This window comes from Charadrius vociferus, unplaced genomic scaffold (genome assembly GCF_000708025.1).
Source record: "Charadrius vociferus isolate BGI_N301 unplaced genomic scaffold, ASM70802v2 scaffold14, whole genome shotgun sequence".
In the NCBI taxonomy this organism is placed as follows: domain Eukaryota; kingdom Metazoa; phylum Chordata; class Aves; order Charadriiformes; family Charadriidae; genus Charadrius; species Charadrius vociferus.
The window spans coordinates 9,132,144-9,151,102 of NW_009648876.1; the positions used below are offsets into that span (position 1 = coordinate 9,132,144).

The 18,959-nt window shown below is 42.6% G+C and overlaps 1 protein-coding gene across 1 annotated transcript in view; it reads left to right on the forward strand.

The window, feature by feature from the left end:
* The first annotated feature begins 6,994 nt into the window (after positions 1-6,994).
* The window catches only part of VSX2 (visual system homeobox 2), a 66,044-nt gene continuing 54,079 nt past the window's right edge, over positions 6,995-18,959 (forward strand). Inside the window, exon 1 of the mRNA XM_009887025.1 lies at positions 6,995-7,020. Within this exon, the coding sequence (XP_009885327.1) occupies positions 6,995-7,020 (26 nt within the window). The remainder of the gene's footprint in view (positions 7,021-18,959) is intronic.

Consider the following 18,959-nt stretch of genomic DNA (forward strand, 5'->3'; position numbering starts at 1 on the left):
CTGCCACATCTGGAGTTTGGACAAAAATACCCCAACTAGATCATTTTACATACTGCAGATCCAGATGAAACCCAGAACTTCTAAGAAGTACAAAGCTCTTTCTCCAGACCTTCAGAAGCAAACATCTCTCTTTGCTTCCACAGCTCTTTATGGGGGAAGATGTATTGCATACACAAGTCACAAGGACTGCAATTGCTTGCGTTGGAATTAACTTCATCTGACCATAAGATGTCCAACAGGAGGACTCAGCCCTGACATGCTGTGGCAAAGTTACCTGTTTTAATCGTCTGTTCAAAGTGAACAGCCATACTGTCCTTATTGAGTTCCTCTCAGCGGCAGCACCTGTTTGAAGCGCACAGCAGATCTGATGCTGGCCAGTGTGCATCACGAGGCATTGACCCTTTTGTGTGTCTTTTGTCTTAGATGCATTGATTTCCGATGGGCAACTTCTGTGCTGAAAGGTTTGAGCAGAGTTTGGGGGGTGGGTTGGCCGATAGCACTGCTTCAGTAGGAGCGTGTGCTTTTAGTTTAGAAGTTGAGTGCAGTCTGTGCGTTAGATGCCGGTTACTCGCTGCCTTCAGAGAAGCGCGTCGGGTACTCTGAGAAGGACCTCCAGACCTTTGGTGTAGCAGGAGCTTCATTTCGCCGCTAAACGGTTCTTTAGTGAAATCAAGACTTACAGACCATAGGGTGTAAGAGGTGTTACTGTATCATGAAGGAAAATATCCCTACAGAAACTTCGTCCAGTGCACAAAGAAACAGCTGTGTTGGCCCACTCTATTTCTCTGCTTCTTACGGAGCTGAAGAAAGTTATAAAGTTGAAAGGCAGTAATATTTTCAGTTAGTGCTCCAAGGAGCAGCAACAGGATTGTTAGCCACATTGCAAGGATGGTCTGCTTATACAGAATCTTAACACTTTTGAAAATAACATTTTATGGTATTTTTAATTACTTATAAAACGGCAACCTCAAATTTTTTTCCCCTACGCACCCACAATTTGTAAGACAGAATTTTCTGTGACATTGTCTTTTTCAGCACACCGTTTTGGGCTCTATTCATCTTACAGTTTAATGTCTTTTCCTTCTGTTAATGCACTTCTGCATGTTCACCCCTGAGAAGAGGTAAGGAGCGTGTTCAGACTTTCTATTTTATTTAAGAGAAGAATTTTTTTCATTTCATCCTCTTTGCTTTTCCTAGAAAACAACATTTTAAGCATCAGTAAATATGTTATTTCTAGGTTACAACATAATATGGAAACATTAGATGAAGAGCAGGGTTTTTTCTCCATTTAGAAATGTTATTTTTAGCACGCAGGCTTTTCAAAACTTGTATTTCCCATGCTGCAGTCACATGTGAGAGGAGAAATTACTTGGAAATAGGCTGTCCTTAGAGCATTGCAGAGAGAGGAGACTCTTTTCAGATGCATGTGCAATAAAGAGGAGGAGATTTTTTTAATCAAATAGACTTCTCTGAATTTTTACTAAAATGCTGGTGGCCTTTCGGTTTGCAGTCTGTGTTCTTGGTTATTACCAGTCAGAACGGGACTTGTTTTGGACAGCTCCTGTTAACTAAGTTTAAGCAGTTAAAACCCACATCCCAAAAAGACCCTGCACAAATACTGAATATTTAAGAATGTCAGGAGTTTGATTTTAAATTTAACAGATTTGTTTCTGTACTTCACAGTTTATGCAGGGCTGATCTTATCAGGAACTCCATCCCTTGAGAACATAAAAGTTAAGACAGATGAATGTGAAGAGAAGCTAAAAGTGATAGTTCAGAGACAGAGAAAAAACCTGCTAGTGCAAACCGATTTTGACGTAGCTTTAAGTATTAAATTATACATTTTGAATGCAATTTTAAGTTTTTATACTATATACATAATATATATACACATATATGACATAATGGGATACTTCATCTGTATCACCAATATGAGTTTGTGCATTTTATAGAGGTTTGTTGATCCAACACATTAAGAAATTGAGATCTGAAAGGAGGAGGAATATAGGAGAAGATAGAAAGCCTGACATGCAAGTATGTGTATATTTACTGATACATTCAGTAAAGAATTTCAAACTCTAGGTAGTTTTTAGTAACATACATGTGTTTAAAAAACAAACAAACAAGGAAAGCCTTTTACTATGTGCAGTACTTATCTTCTGAAGGGCAGCCAATAACGCATGCTTTAGAATTGTGATATTTATTGGCTTTGTACTTGTCATCTGTAGAGATGAGTCAGTGATGTATTTTTTTTATTGGTAATATTTATATGTATTTTTTTGTGTTAGCTAGAGAATTGTAATCTGTCTGTTATTGCTTTGTGGTTTGATAATAAACAAATGCAAAGCTCAGAGATTTATCTGGGTTTCCAAAATAGCCTTCTGAGTTGCAAAAGCTTTTGCATAGCCGCCTAGGCCATATTCTTCCTCAGGCTTTTCTTCACACTTCTGCATACCACCACCTCAGGGTTTGGCCTGTGAATGCTCTGTTCCCATCAGTAAATAAATATTTGGTAATATCCAAATGGTACTAAGAGTTTTCATACCCTTTTGAACCTTATTTTTTTCCTTCAGTGATGTCCTTCCTGACATACCTGCAGTATCTATCTATACAAGATAACCTGGGTGACTTTTTGTTCCTGATAACCTTCTGTATTTTGAAATAACAAAAAAAAAATTTTTGATAAATTATGGGAATGAAGAGTATAAGAAGATCAAGATTTGGTAATATTAATTGAGCTAATGCGTTGCTTTATAAGGTGTTTTCATGTGTTCGTATGTTAAATGTTACTGTGAGGTTCTTTGAAATAAACCCAATATATATTTAGTTCCTTTTAAATGCCGGTGTTACATATATTCAGTTGTAAAGACTATTCACTTCAGTCTTGGAGCATCAAATGCTTTGCTGGTTAATCCAACTGAGAATAAATTCTTGTTTGTTTTATTAATCATTATCAAAATAAAAGTCTAGTTGCACTGGCAATTGAAGAGCGTAATATTCCATTTAATTCAGGGTTCTCCCATTACAAAACTTAACAGTTTTGGAACAATCCTATAACCAGAGTTCTCAACTTTCTGTCAACAAGTCGCCTAGAAATAACAGATTAGTGAAAAACTGACTAATCCAACTTGGAGGTAATGTTTGAACCTTATTCTGGTTTATCTACTGATTTTTAGGTTACATAAAAATGTCAGGTGCTATTACAAGTCAAATCACAAGCCCATCTTATCTGTAATCTTCTCTTTGATTATAAACAGTTGTAGACTCATAGGGAGGGATATAAACAAAAGGCTTACACAGAGTGATTTTGCTTTAGGGTAACTTACCCAGCATCCAGCAATCTGTTTTAGTTGAATCTGGTACACAGAAGACCCTACTTACCCTCCATAAATTTGCTTTAGTTCTTATTTATCTGTACTTCTGTCCTCTAAAATGCCCCTGGACAGCGGGTTCCATAATTTGGTTATATAAAGAAAAGTTTCAGGAAAAAAAAAGGGTGGGGGTGGGATGTTATTATTTTAAACCTGTTTACCTGGTAATTCCATTTTGAACCTTTCATTTCTTTTATTGTTGAAAACAGTTGTTTGGTTTTCTCTTCTTTGCTGTCGGTGCACTCATCGTGATTTTTCAGCTCCTGTTATGTTTTTGGTTCCATGGTTATGTTCACCTCTCTTATGTTCACAGTGTCCAATTGCCTGTCTCCTATTACAGCCTGAGATGACATAATCAAAATTGCAGAGTATTCACAGTGCGAGCATACTGTGGAGGCGTGTAAGTCCTAATTACAGCTTATATTTTGTTCCTCTGCTGTTGTCTTGCACATCATCATGGGCTAAATCCTGTTTTGAGTATCTCTAAGAACAGGATCGTCACTTAGATTTGCGGTCTGTGCATGCAGCTGATCTCATCCACTTCATCTTCACCCACAGTACCTTGTCTTAGGCAACACTTTTTCCAAATCACGACTACAGTTACGCCAACCACTTCATGTTGAAGAAGTGATACTGGGTAATTCCCTCATCAACCTATACAGTATGTAAAAAAGATAAATTACATTGTTGCCATATGGTCTGAAATCCTGGACTCCTGTCCAACCACAACTTCAGTAACATTGCATAAACATTTCTCTAATACTTAACAAATATCAATTTTTAGACATACACAATCAAAAGAAAAAGACAACTCTTAACAGGGAAATGCATCATATCTTTGAGCAGACTTAATATAATATGAAAAAAATCCTTACTCCTTGATGTTGTACTCCCATTTTGTATTCCATTCTGTACTGACACTTTTTAAAAACTCATTAAATAATCAGTCTATAGAAGAAGAAGATAATTCATTGAAAGAAAATTTCCCAGAAGATCCTCTCTGTATCTTCAGCCCAGCAAAATCACAGTTGGACAGAAACATCCCATGGACCAACAAACTCTGAACTGAATCAATATGATTAGAACAACAAATACCAATGTTGTAAACACATTTCTATAATCACGGTAGTAAAAATGGACCACCACAGAAACATCGAACCTCATGGTTCCTACATGCGCATCCCAGCATATACATCTGCCAGGGTGCAAAATACTTCCAAAGATACTGCGTGCGTGGTGCCAAATACACATTGACCTAATAAGAGATGAACCTTGATATTTTTAAAAGTCAAGGGAGAAAAAAAAAGAGGGAAAGGAAAATAAGGAAATGGAAAAGAGGAAGACTGGATGCTTTTGTTTTCGGGTGATACCATGATTCTTGGAATCAAAGCTATTCTAGAGACATGTTATCTCTGCAAGCCAGTCCTTACAACAGTGCTTTGAGTTTCTTTCAGGAGGATGTGAAATGCAAAATCATGAAGTCAATTGTGGCCAATCATTTGAAGTCCACATAAAGATATTTAAAAGCTTAAGTGGCCGGAGAAGTAGGGACTGGTTCAGTTTCTAAAGAGCGTAATTCACATTCTGTGTAGAATATGTGCAATAATGGCATTTTTATTTAGACTGCTAGATTTTCAGCATGGCGGGATCTCTTTGCATTTTGACTTCATCATCCACTGAAACCGCCGATTTTTAGACTTGACCTTTTCCATCATGTCCCTTTGAGCAGCATGACTGACTCCAGGCAGCTGATGCGTGTACAGAATAGGCGTTTTCTTGTTGGGTTTGTGTGGTTGACCTCTGGCTTGCCTGCTGATTCCTATAATACAGATCAGTGACCAGTGAAGCCAGAACGCTCCCTGCTTGTCTCTGTTATAGACACCCCGGTAAGGAACAGAAAAGAGGAAGAGGGCTGAGCTTGAAAGCCCTTACTTAATTGCTAGTAGAAAAAATGGGTAATAAGAATGACCTTGCACCTTATTTATTGACCAGATCTCTGGGGGGACAAAGTACTTGACTTGGTTCTGTATCACTTGAAAGGCTGGCTCTGTGGCCAACGGCTGATGAGTAGGTGTAATAATATAGGGTAATTAAATTTTGTGCTTGCAGGCACTTGGATGCCAAGGAAGATTCCACTCCCGAAAATACCGGGCGCATCTAACAACTTTCCTCATAATCACAGAATTTTAAAGCTAATTCTGAAGCATCAGAAATTTGCCATTTTCCGCTTACTACAATAGCCCAAAAAGCAGCAGGTTGTATATGAAAAGGCAGGAGAGTGGCTCAAAAGCTACATGAGACCGAGGGACAAGTGACCAGCAGAGTGACCCAAGTGGGCAAGGGTGCTCAGGCTGCCTGGTTATGTGGCCGTTATTTTGTTTTCTTCTTCCTGTATCAAAGTAACTTAGTAGCTATAGCTAGCTTTAATTGATTTATTTATATATATGTATATTGATTATCCTAAATTGCCTTTCAAGGTAATCACCAGTGCCCGTCTTTCTCTTGTACTCTGCATGGATCAGTTTGTCACCCTGTCTAAGGTTTCTCCCCCTGCTTAGCACACTGAAGCCAAATAGCACGTGTAGAACTGAGGGATGAAGCACTCCTGGTGGGGCCTGTTGGCCTGATTTGCAGTTTGTAATCAGGTGCGCAGGAGCCAAGGGGATCTGCAGGCCCTGCGTATCCTTAATGGGATCAGCTGGGATATTTGTCCTCAAAAATTAGGGAAAATGTTTTGCTGAAAAGGATTTAGTTGATGATGGTTTCTCAACAAAGTGTCGGATTGAAAGTTAGAGGGAGTATGTGTCTTCCTGTGTCTTGTTTTGATCAGGGAGTTTGAGCTGGGGTCTCCTACCCCTCATCACAACTTCTTCTGGTAGTTGTTGTGGTTTTAATCGTTTTGTGGGCACCTTTAGAAACCTGTCCTGGGAGACCCAGCATGTGTTCCCTTCCACGGGAACTGGCAGGGTCTCGTTTACACCCATGCTCCTTCCCAGCCTGAACTCTGAGGCAGACCAGTGGTGTGGCCTCGCTGGGGAAAAGCACATGCCAGGTGCTGCATTTCTCGAAGGGTAGCCCCCAGTGAGCCACGACAGAGACTTAAGGCAAATCCAATGTTTGGTTTTGATGGCGCATTTCTGCGCGGAAGCACGGGTACCTGTGTACCACTGGAGATGAGAAAGGAGAAGGCAGGCCAGAGAGTTGAACTTGGGTTTTCCGCATCCCAGGTGGACAGTGGCGATGGAGAGAGGGTAGAGAAGGTCCGTGTCCCCAGTGACGGGTGGCTGCTGCCCAGCCACCGGCCCTGTGCTGTGTAGCTGGGCCCCAGCGCCTGGGCTGCTTTTTCTGGCTGTTTCTCCCCGTCCCCCTTCTCCTCTCGGTGCCCGAGAGGCGGCTCCCCGTCCGTCTGCGGCTCAGGGAGCGCTGGCTGCCGCTCGTTAGAAGAATTCCCCCAAGTCAGACCTATGGTACAAGCCGTGTGAAGCGGAAGACAATTAGGGGCTTATTAGTGTCCTGGGGAGACGTGTAACTTGTGTTGCTGGGACTTACCAAAACAGCGAGAGTCTTACCGGCAAGCTCCAGCCGAGAAAAGACTGAGGGATTGTCTCACCTAATTACGGGGAATGGGCCTCTTTGTGTTTGTGATTCGGTACGGTTGTCCGATCGCTTTTCTCTGGCTGCTGGCTCAGGCCGAGCTGGAAGTGTGCTAATTAGAAGAGAAATGGACGTAGTGATCCTGTCAGCTCTCGTTACCGGCGCGGACAAAGCCGAATATTATTCTGAGGCAGTGTTTTGTGAGTGTCCCCCTTCCAGCTCTCATTAAGGGCAAGGTTGGTCGACGGGGAGGGGACTCGACCACATGGGTTGGCTAATGGAGCACAGTTACCGTTACTGTGCTAATTAACGGGCTCAGGAGGCAAATGTTTCTCCAACCAGTGGTCCCAGCAGCTGCACCTGGTGCTTCCAAAACCCAACCATCTCGCTGGGCAAGCCAGGCAAACGCTGTGTGTACAAGGGGAAGGGGATTTACATATGACGCATCTATCAGCCATCCGAAAGTACAGAAGGACCATTAAAATGGTCAACAGAGAGAGGGGAAAGGACACAGCGCTGCAGCAGCAGCAGGTTGAGCTCCAGCAATCCCTTCTCCCCGATGCCCCTTCACATAGAGTGCAAAGTGTCATCTTCTGCCCTGCAGAGGTGGGAGGTGGGCAGCAGGGAGAGACCTGAGGAGTCGCCAGGGCCTCCAGGTGCCATCAAGAAGTATATCTCCTGTGAGTTGTTGTGATCATCACAGGTCCCAGTGTGGCCAGGAACTGGAAAGCTGGAAACACGAGAGGTGACATGGAGGTGAATCAGACTATCCCTCTCTATGCTGACGGTGGGACACTTGTGGTCTGAGGTGAGAAGCAAGATGTGTGTACGTATTGGGATGTTTCTTTTGCCTGAGAAAGGCAGCTAGGCAAAACTGAAATGATTCACAATGGATTAAGGCAGGTGAAGGTGATGACCAAAGGAGCCATAGGAAACGCTAAAAAAAAATGTGTACTTTCATGCCATTAGCCCAAACCTGCTACAGTGAGAGTAGAGAGAGTGACAGGAGAGATGGAAGACAACACAGGAGCCAGAGCAGGTCCTTAGTGTCACAGTGGCTGAGATAGCCACAGCAGAAGGGAAGAGCAGTGGGTGCTGAGGAGCATTGGTAGAAGTAAGTAGTTTTATTTACTTGTTGCACAGACTTTCACTTTTAATGCATAGGTGGTTTTGTAAAGGAATGTAGTAACTTGCAGAAGTAATTGCTGGTTGATGTTTCCAAAGTTATGGGAATGTATTAATGATTAAGTCTGATTTGGATGTTATGGTCCTTCTAAAGGTCCTTAATTAATCAGTGTCTTTGGGCTAAATGTAGTAAAACATATGATTATGTCTTAAAGCTTTCAGTTTGCTTTCTCTGTTTAAACAGTGTACTGATTGCATGCACTCATGCATGCTTGGGTACTGTTTTCAGACATATTTGGTCAAGTGTTAAAGTTACAAGAGTTACTTTTCTTTCTTGGGTTATTTGTCCCTGATAGTGACACTGTTCCAGCAAGAGAGTTAGCTATGTCTTTCCAAGGCTCCAGAAACAGTCTCCTGTCATCTTGGATGGAGCTTGAACTCTGCTCTGTGCTTATGCCCCCTTAGTTTTCTGTCTCCCGTAGCTGTGAACCCAGCAACGACCATTTCCCCGTGGCAGCATGTACACTATATCTTAGCCCTGCAGAGCTGTAAAAGCCTTTCCCTTTTAACTGGGTTTCATTTCCTACTGGCTGCTGTGATGGCTTCAATCTTAGGAGTCTTGATTCAGGGACTGATCTCCAAAGAGGGCTTGAGAAGTATCTCCCCTGCAAAGAGGTTTATTCTAGAAGGAGGAGATATGTAATCCTCTTACTAAAACCCAGAGAGGAAAGGCAAAAGCTTTATTGCTCCTGCCTTACCCCAGTGAGCTGGCAGCTTTTATGCTGCCTCAAGAATAGAAAGACACAGAGAGAGAAACATCTGAATGCAATTAGTACACCTGACCTGAGGCTCTCTGGTGGATGCTCAGTGAAACCCACATCACCACTGCTTTCAAGTGTTCCAGCTGAACAGATCCATAACACCAGTTTCTGAAGCGGAAAAACTACTATTACTGCCTGTGGATGGCCACTGAGTGGTCACTTAACCTTGCCTTCCAGGTGCTTCAGTCTTGGCCTAAGGGGGCATCCCAAATCAATGGCAGAAAACTAAAGACCATCATACTCGCCTCCATTTTCATGCTCTGGAAGCTCAGGAGTCAAGTGACCTCCCTGAGTAAGAGTTGGTGACAATGCCCATGTCAAGCCTCCCTGGTGAGACTGGACCTCACTGGCAGACACCAGGAGGAAAGTCTCCAAGAAGACACGTTGCTGGTTGTCCCACTTTATCTCAGTTTCTTCGCCCAAGGAAGTATTAGAGTCCTTGCTTGTTACACCTTTGTTTTGCTGGCCTGTCATCTTCCTGTAATTATCATGCAAATTTCTGACTTCCAAATACAGATATGGATCAACTGAGTATAAAAAATTGTTGGTTTTGTGTCCTTGTCCGAGGGACATTCTGGTGAAGAACATCCTTCATACAGATTAGCAGTGCTCAAGGATATTGTGAAGACAAGTGAAGAACATGCAGATAGAGGGCATATATGCATATCAAATATGCAGATGGATGCAATGGCTTCTTGTGTCCTTTGTTAAGACCTTCTGGCATTCACATACCACTTACTAATTGTACAGTACCTGGCCTGTGGGCTGGAGTGGTGTTTGGAGGACATCTCCAGCAGCTTGAGTTATCAATTGCATTACAGTGGTTATTTAAGTTACAGTGACCTCAGTAGGTATCAAAAGTTTATTGTGCTGTGAAGCATAGAAAAACGTAATTAGGTGAAGGTCTCTGTCCTCAAGAGCTTATGAGTAGATGAAGCAGTAGAAGAGTAGGAGAAAAGGAGACACCGAGATGTAAAGAGACTTGTTAGAGGTTATCCAGCAAACGCAGTTCAAACCCTGTAACTTCTTAGCCACAGTCCAGTGGCCCTTCCACTGCTTGCCATCTGCCTTGTTGTTTCATTAAATAGATTTGGCTTTTAAAAAAATAAAAAAATAAAAATGCAAACGCCTAAGCAACTGACAGGCATTAGTAATTTAAATAATAATAAATTACAGTGCAATACCAGACATTTTAATCTTTTTTTAAAGACCTGTAAGAACTATTCAGAGAATTAAATTTTTTTAAAAGTCACTTTAATGCAGTGTTAAAGATTGAGAATTTAAAAACAGAACACTAAAAATGAGGCTTTCTCACAGTGCTATTAACTGCCACAGTGTGCATGGTGTACACGTGCATTTAGGAGAGCTATGAGCATTACAGAGATCCTAATAATAACATCTTCACTGATGTAGGACACTTATTCTGACCTTCCTGAGCCTTTCACACTCGTGCAGAGAGGATGTAAGTGCTACTTTCCAGCTTTCATGCAATTCTACCCTTGCTCAGTCCAAATGTTTGCTGACAGACCAGGGCAGGAAAAAAGTAATTTTCCTAATTCTGCCACATTGAAATCCTTGCTCTTGCTCTGATGCTCTCTGGGTCTGATCCTGCCTTAACATAGAACGTTATTAAAATGATCACTGCAGCTCTCTAGGGAGCGTAAAACTATTTGCTCTAGCAGAAGAGAGATGACTTCTCTCATTCACTTCAACAGTTTGGAAAAGAAGGAATTTTCTACATATTTCTACAAGTATTAGTGTATCCCATTAGTATAATGCATCTGGGTAAGGTTTACAGGAGTTTCACTAGCAAGTACCAAAATATTGTTAGCAAGATATTTTGGTGGGAGAGGACTGTGGAAATGGAGTGATATGGAAAGAGTGAGAGAGTGAGAGAAAAACACAGGGAAGTGAGAAGAATTTAAAGATAGGGACTTAAAAACAGAGGAGATGAGACCAAGAGAGGTAAGAAAGCACAGGCTGGAAGACAGCGAGGTGTGGGCAGGAGGATGGGGAGAATGCAAAAGAGCGAAGGTGGCAGACTATCACAACTGCCATTTAAGAAGAAAAATAGTGAAAAAAGCAAACCAGGAGGGGAACAAATAGGAACAGGTAGTGGTTTTCAGCAAGAAGGAGGTCAGAGAAAAGCAGAAGTTCCCTGAGCAGTGGAACCAGCCAGGGAAGCATGGTTTTCCGTGTGGATGTGCCTCTCAAGATTGGATCGTGTGGATTCTCTGATGCCTAACAGGGTTTACTCATACTTCAGTGAGAGCAGTCATTGGATTTCTTTCTTTTGTCAGCCAATTAACACAACAAAACATACAGAAATGTATTACCTACCTTCAGCAAAGTTGTCTGGAATTGGCCTACAGGTTCCAGAGTCACTGGGACACCCACGTACACCTGTGGATGGGTGGTAAGATAAGACGGTGAGTAGCTGAAATTGCAAATGGACTGAGTGAGCAATAGAGAAGGGGAAAACATTAGGAAAGTGGGGATTTATGTCTGCTATTGATGCATTTAATTTGTTTTACTGTCATTTTCTTTCCTGGTTTTACATTAAAAAAAAAAAAAAAGCAATGAGGATCTATTTAAATCCCTCCTCCCAAATCAGGCCACTTCAGAGTGAGTGTCCGCACTGGTTGTTTCTGGGGAGAAAAAATCTCTTACTGCAGTTTTGTCTCCAGCATGCGATAGGAGGGACTCCACGAGGTCCCCTACCAGCTACACCACCAAAACCTGCCTGGGCCCTCATTGAGAGCATATGTAGGACACAGATACTGCAAAAGCCTTCTGGTCTTTCCATATTGGGATGAATTGCAGCTCTATTATTCAGATGCTGCAGCTATTTTTGTGTTGTCCTTCACTGCAAATTCCCACCTCATTGTTTTCTGCTGCAGTGATTCTCATCTGGTGTTTTCTAGGGACCGCCTCATAACTGGATACTGTGGTTTGGATAGTACTTGAATTTTTACTGGGATCCTGTTTTATTTTCAGCTGGTCTATCCCACGTGTCCTTCTGTATTTCACACACTCAACAAAATGTCCTGATTTCCAGGCAGAAGATGTCATGTCAAGAGGTGTTAAATAGGACAGAACTGACTGCTGATCTCTGGGAGGGAGACCTCTCTCTCCAACACAATACCACTTTATGCATCATTATCCTTTATTTGTGGGTGTCCAGCCAAATTTTCATTCCATGTGGTGGTATTGCCAAGCCAATTCAAATTAATTTTGAGTAGGATTTATGTATCAAATCTTTACTAAAATCCAAATGTATCAAATCCATCGTGTTCCCTTCATCCACTAATTTTATAATTCTATTTAAAAAAAAAGCAATCAGGCTTCTCCAGCACAATTTGTTCTTTATAAATCCCTAGTGCTGATACTTGTTTTCTTATCCCTAGGTGGTTAGTGATTTTTTTTCCTCATTTTTTTGTTCTAATATTTTACCAGCAGTAGATATTGCTAAGAACTCTAAATTTGCCTTTTTCTTTTTTTTTATAATCAATGGCAGAATTCATTTTCTCTAACCTCTAGGCAGATTCCTAGTTTTTGTAACTTCACAAAATTATTGTCCATGGTAAAAAAAGTAACGTTTGTCATTTTCCTTGTAGTGGGTAGATAAATGTCTCTTTGTCATAAGCCCCTGTTCTGAAAACTTGAATGTACGGGCAGAGTGCTATATATTCGACAAGCCAAATCTGTTGTCAGTGAAACAAACGTGTAGAAATCATTAACTTCTTAAGTGAATCCAGTCAGGCTTTTTGCCTGGTAATATCCATTCTGGGCAATTGTTATTGCCTACTGAAGAAGTATCAGGAGGGTATTTGTACATGTTTTTTATTATAATGTTCATGAAAGTCTCAAACTAAAATGAAATAAAAATAGAAAATAGCATCGAAATAAGCTACATACATATTTATATACATATGTAAGCTATAAGTATTATTGAGAGAAGCTAACAAAAAGAACATTATCTTATCAGAGCTGTAAATTAATTTAGTCTCAGCATTGGATTGGAGATCAGTCATCAAACTAATGCCAAAATAATCAACCTCTCTAAATTCTGAGACGCCGTCCTGCTAAATTGGTTATAAATCTCAGCTCAGAGTAAGACCAAAGTGAATAGAATCTGTGCTTCGAAGGGGTGAGTATCTGGTGTCTTTTAATGCCTAGAACCTACACAACTTCAAAATACCTGTATTTGGGAGGAGGTGTGGATCGATACTCTGAATCAGCTGTCCCCATGCTTCTTTCCTCAGACTCACTTCTCCAGATCTGCAGGAGGTACTGTCAGTGCATTAGTGAAAGGACGGGGCACTGGCAAACCTTTTGCTGCTTGCACCTGACTTCTGCTGTTGGGTGGCAGATCATTTGATACCCAAACCATGACACCGTGCCAGTCCCACATTTACCAAAGTGCCTTCTTCCCTCTGGACTTGTGGTCTTCGCTTGGATGTACAGAGAGGTGGATCCTAGGAAGGAGAAAATCGCTTGATGGCTTACTCTTTCCAAGGTAACCCACTGCTCTTGGGTAATCCAGGAGACTAGTCCTCCTGGTGTCTTGCTGATCTCAAAAGAAAGTTTCCCTTCTCTTTGATTCTTGTGGTTCACCCTGTCTTGCAGCACCTTCAAACAAACCAGATATGAGGTCCCCCTTGGCACTGTTCAGTTTAATTCAAACAGGTTTGCAATGGGTCAGCACTGCTGCACATGAACATAAACAGTCTCATGTAAGTGTTCAGAAATATTCTTTATTTTCTGCAGCATGGAACCGGATGGCTTTTGGTTCTCCTCTCACCTCAAAATGTTAAAATGCATAAGAATAAGGTGGTTTATTCTTATTTGGGTCAAATGTCTTGAAAAAATCCGGCATTTTATGGACAATTTAATATAAAATTCCTACAGAAACAATGGGAAAAATACTAGCGCAAAGGTCAGTCATTCAACATTTATTCATCGGCAAGATAAAAATACATTTGGGCTAATGATAAATTTCACAATTGCTGTTTCTTCTACTAACCTAAAATGAGATAAATGTTCTTATTTTTCTTGCAAACAAGATAATTACAGTAACCCTCTTACTCCTGAGCAAGGCAATCGATCAGGCAGCTTCTCCTCTGAAACCCAGATATTGATAGAGAATAGTTACTTAAAAGCTCTTCAAGATGAAATATGTTCAAAATGATACAAGAAGCCTGTGCACCTTTGTACACTCTTCTGCTAACTGGCTTCTCACGCACATTAAGTTAAGCATGTGTATCAGTAATTTGTGCACCATGTACTGCATTTGGGCTGGAAGCGTAGAATTCCGATCCTGAGGTCTCATTTACACTTAAAATATAGCCTGGTTTGCTGATGGTTGGGAGCTATGTCGCTTATGCAGGCAGCACCTGAAAAATATCTTTGAACTTCAAAACTGGGAAGTTGAGCTGGTTATTGTAACTGTGCACTAAGGATATTTGTGGCAGTTTTTGAAGCTGTTTACCAGGATCTTGGCCTAAAATTCAGCGATGCCGCTACCAGCCTTCTCGTTGATCTGGGAGAGTTGTCATTTCAGCCTCTGCAGAGTAGGTGCCAACATACGTGTGTACAAACATGGGCATATATACCTGCATAGTAGTTATGACCTGGATTTTAAAGCAACATTTCATCAAGCTGCTATTGTTGACATCACAGCTTTGTGTTAATTCACACAAACCCTGTGTATCTGGAAAAAAAATGACTTCTGGAGCCATACTCAATAGAAAGAGCTTATTTTTGGTGACCACTCTCTCCATACGTTACAGAAGAAATTATCTTCGGTAAGAAAAAGAGCTGGAAGTGTTTCAGAAAACTCAGACCTCAGAAACCCTCCCTCCGTACGTTCATACTTCTTGGGCTCAGAGCAGTCCTCTTGGCCTGTCATATTATCTCATGCCACAGAGGTACCCAAATTAAATGAAGACATTGGAGAACGAGCAGGTCACTTTTTTAAAAGTCACTGATAACAGAGAGTGTTGTGAATAGGTCCAGACACAGCTTCAGCTGCAAAAGTACTTATGAGGTCGGCATCTGTGGCTGGACACGTGGTCCGGGGATGTTAGTGCTGAACAACAGCTCTCCAAATTGGAGAAGAACAGGTGAAGATTCAGAATATCTTGGTATTTTAGATCAAATACTCTTCCTCCTGAAGTGGCCTGAGTTATGTCCAAAGAGGAAAGCAGTGGAAAGGGTATCCCAGAAAGAACAAGCCATGTCTCCTTCCCACATCTGAGCAGGGTTCTTATCCAGGCAACACAAATGATTGCTTCACGTGATGGCTGACACAGCATTTTATACTGGCATGGGCATCAGCAACTGCATCCTTGCCACTACTTAGGTAATAGTTAGAAGGGGGAATATCTTACCCTCTTCCTTGAAATCTGGAGCCTTTCTAAAACACTCCAACCTGCTGGAAGTCCACATTGCTTTTCAAAAATGGTAGAGTTCAAAAATGGTCCTCCCATGGACAAATGATTTGCTGAGACCTTCCCCTCTTCTTTGGATTCCCGAGAGCCAGACAATTCCAAAGCCAAAAATTCTGAGATAAAAAGCAAATTAAATTCAAACAGGTTACCCTGTCTTTGATGTCAGCAATAATTTCCATTCTGTCAAGTTATTTAGAAAGCTTGTGTGTAGTTTCTGTTGGGAATACCTGCACTTCTACTACTGTACAACAGACCACTGGTATTATATACTTCCCTTTGAGTACTGGTGACTTTTCCAAATTTTTTTCTCCAGCATCCACAGACTTGGTATGGAAAGGAGATGGCCAACATTTAATGAAATTCTGGATGTCCAAGAGACCTGTATTCAAATACAAATAAATTGTCATGAACATATACCATTAACCAATCTCTCCAGCTGAGGTGACATCAGTTGAAGTCAAAATATACTTCTATAGGGTGGATTGCTCTGAAGAACCACCTCTTGAGTGGAGGATCCTACACTATCCTGATCCATCAATCTGATGGGACAGTCCTAGTGAGGCTACTTACCACTGCTTCAAGGATCGTATGTGTAGCTGCCTACCCAGAGCTTTACAGTGGTGTAAAATTTCCCGCTACTAGAACTAACCCACTAAGCCTGGACTCAGCGATTTCGTTATAGACAAGAAGGAGCTCTTGGCTCAGTTGAGTGGGGCTTCTGGCTTTTAGTGATGACTTGGGAATTCGGGCAAATATTCAGTGTCAAAAAGCGTAGTTTTCCTAAAGCTTGGGCCTTGGAAGAGTCATGGTCCCCACAAAACATTCCTTCTCCAGGAAGGCACTCAGCATCACTGTCATCGTTTCTATAGCAAGAGAGAGAGCTCTAAAGGTTCAGTGAGTTAAAACACAGACAATGCACATTTCCTATCTGGATCTACCTCAGACATCTTGTTAAACATGGGCAACCACTTAATCTACCGGGGTCCTAGTGCTCCATCTGTAAACTGATGATAACATTAAGCTATCTCATAGAAAATGTATATGGTTAAATGTATCTGTTTATGAGACTCTCATGCACTATTGGTGGAACCTGTGTCATCACAGAAAAGAGGAAGAAACTCACGACTAGGTAGCCCAGTGCTATACCTAATGCTTATTATTGTTGCACTAACGTATAGTCTTTGTGTTTACGCTAGAAGGCAACAGCCTTGTGATAGTCGAGATGAGAAATGGCCGAGGTTTAGCCAATTTCAACAATGGATCTAGAGAGAAAAAGAGGAAACTACCTGTCTGGGCCCCTCCAAGTAACTCCTCTCCCTGGTTCTAAATGATAAATGCCATAATAAAAGTTGTTGGGGTGTTCTCCTCTCAAATACAACTTAAATTATGGACACCTTCTCCTGAAAGAGACACACACGGGAGAGGTTCTGAGCAGGTGAGCAGAATTTATTTGTCACATGGGTCCATTTGGCCTCCGTACCATGAATCATCACCAAGTCTGGGTGTCTTTAGGGCAGAAAGAAGGAACAACAAATGGGGGAAGGGTATTAAATAATGATTGCCAGAGCGGCAAGTCAGCTTTATCCAACTCCATGAAATTTAAACGAGAGAGCTTAGAAAATGAAACCCTAGTACATTTCAAAGGGATAAAGGGCAGCGTATAAGTTAGCTGTGGAATGGAATAGCAGGAGAGCGAAGCAAGTTGTTTAGTCAGGTTTCTAAAATCCACTGTCAGCACTATGCAGATGAGACAACTCTAACTATTTTTCATCCCTTCTGATCACACCAAGAATGTGAGGATGGCACGGTGCTTTCAGAGGAGCCCCAGAGAGAAGGAAGGCCAAAGTAAGGCAGAGGGATGCTGCCAGTGGGCGAAGGGAAGTGTTCGAGAAGGCTGTGGTTGCAATGCAGCTTCCTTTGGCTGAAGAGCCCCAGTGGTCAGGTCAGACTGTGGTTGAACATGGTTTGTTGGATTCTTTACCAGACTTCCACATGGGGACACCTGAAACATTGCCTGCAATTTTGCCAGGAGGTCCCATTCCTTCCACTTTGGTTATCCAAGTCTTCATCTCCCGTAGCAGTGAAAAGTACTTTGGTATGGAGCTTGTGGCTCCTAAGACAGACCAGCTATTAAGGTGTGCTGTAATCACTCTGCTCACAGGCACGGCTTACTTTTAATTCAGCCTCTCTGCCACGTTCTGTACTGGCTTACCACTGAATCCTGAACCAAGCTTAATAATCAGCTGTTACATGCAGGATGTACCATGGCTGGGACAAGACTTCCAAAAGATGAGATGGAGTGTAAGGGTGGTGAGCGCTCCCACAGCAATGAACCTTGGCCATCCCTATATGACCTTTAAAGTACATTTCTTCAGCTGTGTTCCTGCCTGACATAATTAGACAGCAGCAAGGTATATAGTTTAAAAAAGCCTCCTCTGCCCCTCTCCTTGGCATTACCAAGAACATCCCAGACCTGTCAGCACTCCACTGCAGCTGCCTGTCCCCCAGGAGAAGAGTGGCTGCGAGGCCAGACCTCTGGCAGGTGTCAGTCATGTTCAGGTAACCTGCCTTGTGCTTGAGGAATATGGTGAAGCTGGTTTTATGGCCAGGGCCTTGGCTCCGGGGCTCGAAAAGCTGGATTCAGCTCTTAGATTTTCAATGTGACCCTGGTTATGTCATTTAGCCTCTCTCTATGCAGGGATCCTGCCTGCTCCAGACGGGCGAGATAAGGATAAATTTGTAAATCCAGCGGACGTGCCCAAATTCTCTGGTGAGGGAGACCGTGTAGGATATTAGGTAACTGGCTCTCTTGCTGTTTCATGATTTGCTCGCAGTAAAGAGCAGCTGAGAAAAGTCTTATTGGAAAAAAATATCCATGTTTTCAATCGGTAGTTGTATTCTCTGATGTAAATATGAAGTGACTAACGAAGCCTTGCAATGACCTGCCCTACAGCGAGCATGGGTGTTTGCAGCCTGGCAGCAGCCGCTGTGGGCTCCTCTTGGGGTGATGGAGCTATGGCACCCCTCCGCTGCCACGAACCCCTGACGGGGCCACAGGCATGGTGGGGACTGCTGGCTGAGCCTATGGGGAGCTGCAGCCTTGTGAGTCCTCACCTCATCCACGTCCCCCTCTCCTCCTGCCTATGTGCTTGGCCGTTTTCTCCCTGACTCCCCACCTTGTCACCAACCTCCAAAAGCCCTCTCCACCCGGATGCTGTCTTTATCACCGCGGGGAGACCTCCCGCCCCACAGCATCCCTCCTGCCCCACAGCATCCCTCCCACCGCATCCCCTCCGGGGGAATTTGTCCTCCCTGGGTGCCTGTGGCCATGGTCCCAAAGCATCCCATCTCCCACCAGGCGGCCTCGCTTGTCCCCGTCCCGGGGGCCGCCCAGGTGAGCGGGTGCCGGAGGGGGGCTGCACATCACCTGACCCCCTCCAGCCGATTCCCTCAGACAGGACGTCAAGTTAATGAGCCCTCAGGCCTGTAATTAGCTGTCAATTACCTCAAATTAATCAACTCCTCGCCTAATTAAGCATAATCGGCAGGTGGGCAGAAAACGGGCCATTGTGCGGGAGCCATGAGAAAAGCATGGC